Source organism: Atta colombica, unplaced genomic scaffold (genome assembly GCF_001594045.1).
Source record: "Atta colombica isolate Treedump-2 unplaced genomic scaffold, Acol1.0 scaffold116, whole genome shotgun sequence".
Taxonomy (NCBI): Eukaryota; Metazoa; Arthropoda; class Insecta; order Hymenoptera; family Formicidae; genus Atta; species Atta colombica.
Window position 1 is genome coordinate 444673 of NW_017259202.1, and position 7467 is coordinate 452139.

The following is a 7467-nucleotide window of genomic DNA, read 5'->3' on the forward strand; positions in this document are numbered from 1 at the left end:
ATATATAGTCACAATTAATACAAGATATGACAGAGGATCCCGGATACACTCACATCTTTTCATATTAAAGTTTGTTGCCGTTCTCGTGAGTATATTTGTACGAATTTCAGTGTATTCCGATCTCAAATCAGTGCGTGCAGCGAGAACTTTAAGAGGATTTCTTGATGTGGCTCGTCGACGTTGCATTTGTATATTCCGCTTTTGTACTAATCTGCCAAGAAATTAATTTAAATTGTAGCTATATTTGCGTACAAATACTTTAAAAAGTTCTCTGAATTTTTTCCTGCTTTCCTTTTTTTTCTTTTTCATTTTTATACGATTGTAAAATAGTAAAAGCAAAAATTTACAATTCAGATTGTGGTGTGATTGTATCGAAGTCGCTTTCATCTAAGTCAAGACACTCGGTTTCACACTTTTCCAGTGACACACCGCTAAAGAAAGAGGTGAACGTTTCATCGTCTATTTTAGGTATTGAAACACTTGGCGACAAGACGTGCTCTGTTTTACATTCTTCATCTACAAATTAGAATAAATCAAATTTATGAACCAATAAACTAAATAAACATTTTTTGCGATTACATTTTTGTGCTTGCGCTGTTTAATTGGGGATCGCTATCGCAATCTTATCACGAGCTGTCTTGTGAAGATATTAACTGCGTTCGGTTTGGACGCTCGTGCACTTTAAATGCTTATAATTATCATTCTGTTCATCTTTATCATTCATTAAACATGAAACATGAAGAATAGAAGCGCTGAAAATGTTCAAACCGAACGCAGCCATAACAATTTACAGAAATTTTCTACATACTCTTCTATCAGTATCTTTTTGAGACAACACAGGTAATCAGTAAAATAAAATATACGATTTTAACTACTAACCGCTGTCACCGCTAATCGACTCAGAAAAATTTATGTGCGTGGTAGAAGATAAATCTTTGGATGAACTGGTAGGGGATACCGCATCGTTATTACATTCTGAAAAGATAAATATATGATGAATATCATACACAAAATACAATATCTTTGCAATCTAGACATTTAAAACACGATCTACTATCTTTGACAGATCCTAGAAGATAATTGTTTAAACATTTTTTGAAACATTTTGTAAATGTGTTTTAAAATTCTGTTGTATTTCATTCGAGTGTAAAAAGGCTCACCTTTATCCTTCCTCATTTTAAACCATTGCGGACGCGGAACTTTCTTCTTCTGGTTTGAAATGTTTGCTGTAGCTTCCGTGAGGAATGGCGAACTGACATCTTTCAATGGAGTTACTTTCATTTTGCCAGCAACAGTAAAGTTGACTGCATCAGGTTCTACGATTCTACTCTTCCAACCTTCTGCAGCAGATTCCAGTTTCTCGATACAGTTGGCCAACACGCCCGACTTGATTGTATTGTCTTCCAAATTGAGTAATGAATTGTCGCATGATTCGTCAACTTTAGCACCGGCCACACGTCGTTTCCAGTTCGTGTTACCGCTATGACGTAGCGCAGCCAACCGATCCGCGATACTCACGCTCGGAGTTTCGCTTGTTTCTATCGACGCTATCACCTGTGTCGCGCTACGACACAGTCCCGGGAGTGGCAAACCACGTTGCTGTTTCCACCTCTCCTCACTTAGAGAGTGTTGACTAATACTCTTGGCTAATGAATTAATGGAACATTGTGTGACACTAGACAACTTTTCTTTGACAATAATATTGCGTAGCTTGTGATTGTCGTTGTCATTATCGTTGTTGTTATCGTCATCGTTATCGTCGTCATTGTCATTGTTGTCGTTGTCGTCATCGTCATTGTCACCGTCAGTCTTCTTAATTTTCACTGCCAACTTTTCTTCTTTTCGATCAATATCGTTTTCGTTCTTCTCGTTATCATTTTCGTCATCCTTATTGTCACTATCGTTATTGTCATTGCTGACATTCAATACCTGGTGTGATTTACCCGCCAACGAATTGTCGTGCTTCTCGTTATTGCGTCTTTCTAATGCACTACTAAATATTTTATCAATTTTGGAATTATTCACATCTGCCAATAAGATTTCTTCATCCTGAAATAATACAGCTTTATGGAAAGGCACTGCGGCTTTGTTATCCATATTATCGCCTTGTTTAGAAACAGTTGCTCGCATCTCATCGCAAGAATCTCGCATCATATCAGGATTAGTCACTACATTGAAAGAATCTAATTTCTCGGAAAATTTAGCAGTTTCGCTGTTGAAATTTTGATTTTCAATAGTACATAAACCTCGTTCGCTTCTTGATATTGCTGCGTCAACAACATTCGTTGTCTGAATGGATTTCGAATAAACATTACTTTTTAAAATAGAACGAGGATACACCTCAGAACTCGGCAATACTATCGGTTGCTCCGATTCTTCAAATTCTTTCTTAAGTACAGATTTTATCAATTTCATACCTCGGAGTTCCGGACTTTTGGCACGCGACAGATTTTGTGTATAACCAGCGGATGACTTTAGAATACTTTTTGGTACATCATGCTGAGACGCTATTGCAAGCGGTGGCGAATAAAGCGATCGTCGACATTCCTTTAAGTTTCCTTAAGTTAAAACAATAAATTAATTGTTGCATATAATTTTGATAATCCAGTACAAATAATCTCGAACAAATACATACCTTCAATCAAGGTTTGAATCTTGTGATTTACGTTCAACGGTGATATCCGGGACGCCACTTGAACCTCCTCAGATGTTACAGGTTGCGTTCTATAACGGGTTGACTGTCGTCTTCTTTGAATAAACTTTTCCTGATACGTGGCGTTTTTCGCGGCAGTTTCTGTAGTCGCAATCTTTTGATTAAAGAGTCGCACACGTTCAGCCAAGCTTAGCTTGGACGGTTCAGGCTCGTTATCGGTTGTTTCTGCATTCATCAATGTTGCGGTATTGCGCTGATTCTGTAAGACCGCCTCGCGCACTTCTTCAAAAGTTACCGGTTGAGTATTGAATCTCTCGCTGCTCTGTATCTTGCGTTCGCGATAACGTTGAATGCCGCGTGATAATTTCTGCTGAGGTACGCGTTGAGAACTGTTCTCCGCAGTCGCGTTTGCTTTTTCTTGCAGAACTTTAAAGTGTTGTGTCATTTTCGATACACTGTTGCTACGACAAATAGCGGTGTAATCTTCGTAAACACTCTGGGCATCTTGTCCTTCTTCTATCGCTTCTTTCTTGTCAGTCGGCTGAGTTTGTACCGCATTGCCATCAATTTTCATAAAATGTACATGTGAATCTATTTTATTTTTCTCTTCCATACCATTCGTAACTTGCTTGATTTTTTTACTAGATGTCTGGCACGGTAATTTACTTTCTTTAATTACACCAGAGCTGTAAGAAACATATATGTATATATATGTGTATTTAATACACTAGTATTATATAATAACTTATAAACTCAATAAATTCACCTAATATATATTTATATTTTTTTTAAATCAAGACAATCCTACGAGTTGTTTATTCATAAATACGTTGCACACGACTATCTCCAATTTCTGGTAGCTTTGAGAATTGTTAGATGGTCTATAATTAAACTTGGCACGGGATCAAAGCCCCACTAAACTCATGCATCACTGCAGCAATTGCAAAAATTAATGTTGTATCGTGAAATGAATTTTTTTTTCTCATATAAGAAAGCGTAATTTGACTGAATTTCTTTTCTGATATAAAGAAAATTAAACAAACAGAGACGTCGCTTGTACGCGAATAATTAAATATGGCTAGAGTACAGAAAGTAGTTAAAGTACATTTTTAAATTTGGATTTGAGTAAATAAACCTCTAAAGCTTGTTCGTATAATGAAAATTTAAGGAAAAATTTATATGATTAACATTTACATAATCATATAAAAAAAATATCATTTAAAAAAAGAAATAGAAAATCTCTTTCTCTTTCTTTGTTTAATCAAAATAAATGTTTTTCTGTGAGAATTGGAAAGTAGCCAAAAAGCTCTTTCTCATATTAATATAAATAATAACAATTCTGCAAAAAAAATCAAATTTATAAATTAATTATGCATTCTTACATTTAAGATGATTCACAATCTTAGCTTCTTTTAAAAACTGTGATACAGGAGAAAAGTATGTAATGTTATATGTTCGCAAAAAGAACGAAAAGAGAATAAGTAAATCGTATATTTCACGAAGCAATCTTGTTGATATGCAGAAATATATTTGATATTAATACACATATCCAGAGAATACATTTATAACATTGCAACGACTAACATGATTTAAACATACCTATCTGCTGTACAAGAAATTTCATCGGACCGGTCGGCTGTAAAACGACGAGTGGTTGTCGGAGAATGCAACACATCAATCGGCGAACTGGACTCGAGAGATCTACGTTTGGCTAATACGCGAAGCGACTCGACACAGTCATCATAGTTAGCAGATCGTGCATGACCTACGGATTGCGCTCTCTTTCGCAAAAAAGAATCCGCCGTTAAATCACATGTATCATCAAAATAACGGCTACCGCTGGATTGTTTCAATATAGGGCGTACGTTTTCGATTTCGTTTGCTCGATTCCTCAATACGGATAATTTCCTTGGAGAAGTCGACTCCGTCTCGTAACTACCTTCCTCGTACGAATTCTTCCGCGAGGACTTTAAAATCGTCTTTTTCGGCCTATCATGCTCGTGTTCATCTGACTCAGTACTCGATTTCTTTTTAAGTATAGGCCGAGGCTCGAGAGATGAAATGTCGCTCCCGGTTAGTTCTTCCTTGCCATATTTTTTCTTTAATATCGGTTTTACTTCAGATCCCTCGGGACTTTCAGATATAAAGCTTGCATTCGTGCTCGTGCTCATATTTCCACTCATATTCGTGCTCGCAATGTCCGATGCAATTGTTACATGATGATTGACGCTATTGGCGCGCATGCTATTTGCAAGTTTTCGTTTCAGGATGCTTTGTGGTTCTGGAGAGCCTAATGACAATCGATGAATCTCTCTGTCATCTTCCCTAGACGATTTACGCTTTAATATAGAGGCAGGTTGTTGATCAGGGCTCTGATCTCTCTTAATAATGTCATCCAGTGAGGATCGCCTTTGATTTTTCAAAATTGGTCGAAATTCTGAGTAAATGTTGTCAGCGAAAGAAACGTCGGGAGAACAGCTACGACGACGTAATATCTCGCTTTCATCTAAGCTGCTTCGTTTTTTCAAAATCCCATGTCTTTTGTGAGAAACAGATTCCGTGACAGATGGCGAAAAGGTTACTGGTGATGGTGCATGAAAACTGCCAGACGACACTTGGCGGTCGCTTGCTTCGCTATCGACGATTTTATGTTTGAGTATTGAAACTGGCGTGTGCTTAGGCGTGATACATTTTTTTGGCGACACTGACACTTTCTCGGCAGCAATATGCACGTTATCAATCGAATGATTAGCACAGCTCGTGGTTGCAGACGCGAGTCTCTCCACGCGTTCCATGGTGGCTCGCGTTAATGCTGTTAACTCGTCCACTCTGCGTGAAACCTCTGAATCATCTATACCACTAAAAAACAAAAATCATTTCTAATGCCATTTTACGTTTTCCTCTTCCATTATTATTCTTTTATTGATAAAATACTATTGAATAAAATAAGATAAAGACATGCACATAATATTAATCAAATCTATAAATCTTCTATATAAATCTAATATTTATATACTCTTATCTTATATACTCTTTTCTCAATTTATATATTACTGTACCTAGATTGTTGCACAATCGAACGCTTTGTATTCGTGGCGGGCACAACAGAAGATGACGAATATGTTTTAGAAAGATTTTTTGTGATGTACTGAGTTCCAGCTTTTGAATCAATATGTTTTCTACGCAGGCTGGCCATTTGACGACAGGAATCAGCAGGATTAGATACTGTTTCGGACACCTGACTTCGTTTAACATATTGCCTTCTGGAATGTCTTTCACTACATTCGACTAACAATTTCATTAGATTATTAAGAATATTAAAATAAGGAAAGTTGTAACGCTCCCCCCCCCCTCCCCTACTCTTCGCTCCGTATTTCAAATATTTCAATTAAAATTCCTCTTTACAATAACAATAAAAATATCAATAAAAATGTTAATAGTATTGGGTCCGGAAAGTTCGTGCCGCAAAAGACTTAAATATAATAAATGAAATTAAAAATTTAAATCTTCTGCGTTTCCATTTTCCTTCAAAATCGGTACGAACTTTCCGGACAACCCAATACATAATTTTTACATTATAGCTGAAAAGATATATTAAAATTTCAAAAAGACCACCAAGATATTTAGTAATTTAATACTTTAGATTCTTTCGAACAATTCAACAATTTGATCTTTCTGTTGTTATTGCAATTTTAATAAACTTGTCTTACATTCATTAATAAATTCTTTACCTTCATTTAAACGATCAGGTGCTGTTTCCACGTGACGTGATCTATTTAAATAAGATTTACGTTTGTACCCCTTATCTCTTTCCTTGACAGAATTCATGCTGACATCAAGGGATGTGGAATTTTTCTGTATATAGATATACATTATGCTTTTACATTATGCTAAAACTTTTCTTGGAATTAATAAAAAAAAAGACAAGATATTTAAATCATAGACAAATACATATAGAAATATATAATACATAATCTGAAAATTCTTAAAGACTAATTTATTTTAAATAAAATAGTTAATCTCTTTAAAATCTTTTTGCTATGTGATGAACCAGTATAGTAACTTGCAGAGAGTAGTACATTCCCCAAATAAAAAATTCTTTTAATTATCAAAAAGTATTACACTATAAATAGAAATATATTGTAATTGTACATCATTGGTCAGTCATTGAACAAAATTTAATAATTTCTTTAACAATTTATGATAACTTGTGGAAATATATTTCTTTATATGATAAAATTATGTACAAAATTACATAGATAAGAATATTCCTTTAAAAAAGAAAAAAGATAGAAATAAAATTTATTGGTCTATCTATTACTGTTATTTGCTTTGCAATCTTGAACTTGATTTTTATTTTAATAAAAAGAGAATTACAAAAATTTTCTATCTTAGCTGAAGATGATTAAATGAAGTCGAAATGTTTCTATGTCGTCTAAGTAGATAGTTTTTATTTTCTTTGTTGTTAATGCATAAAAATAAACTAGTTTCTACGTTATGACTTATTATTTGCTCGTATTTGACCTTTCTTATACTTTTTACAAGTACATACAATACACTTACTTGCTTAGCTGATGAATTATGCCGTTGAGAGTCAGGAATTTCTGATCCAAGTAATTTCTTAGATGATAATGTTACATCTGTATAAAGAAACGATTTATTTATATATGTTTCTGCAAATGAATTCAGCTTATATATATATATCATAACATAAAATATTAGGTGTGGAAAAAAGTTGGCGTTTTTCCCGTTAGATGTAATGGGAAAAATGCCACGAACTTTTGCCCCACACTTAATATATTAGCGATTAAACA

General features: G+C 34.7%; 1 protein-coding gene across 1 annotated transcript in view; it reads right to left on the reverse strand.

Annotated features, from left to right (window-relative positions):
- LOC108694183 (supervillin-like) overlaps positions 1-7467 on the reverse strand; it is a 15289-nt gene that overhangs the window by 6287 nt on the left and 1535 nt on the right. The window contains exons 4-12 of the mRNA XM_018203508.1: positions 7217-7293; positions 6385-6508; positions 5713-5941; positions 4253-5512; positions 2636-3339; positions 1161-2558; positions 880-975; positions 348-516; positions 54-211 (exon numbers count right to left, since the gene is read on the reverse strand). Of these exons, the coding sequence (XP_018058997.1) occupies positions 54-211; positions 348-516; positions 880-975; positions 1161-2558; positions 2636-3339; positions 4253-5512; positions 5713-5941; positions 6385-6508; positions 7217-7293 (4215 nt within the window). The remainder of the gene's footprint in view (positions 1-53; positions 212-347; positions 517-879; positions 976-1160; positions 2559-2635; positions 3340-4252; positions 5513-5712; positions 5942-6384; positions 6509-7216; positions 7294-7467) is intronic.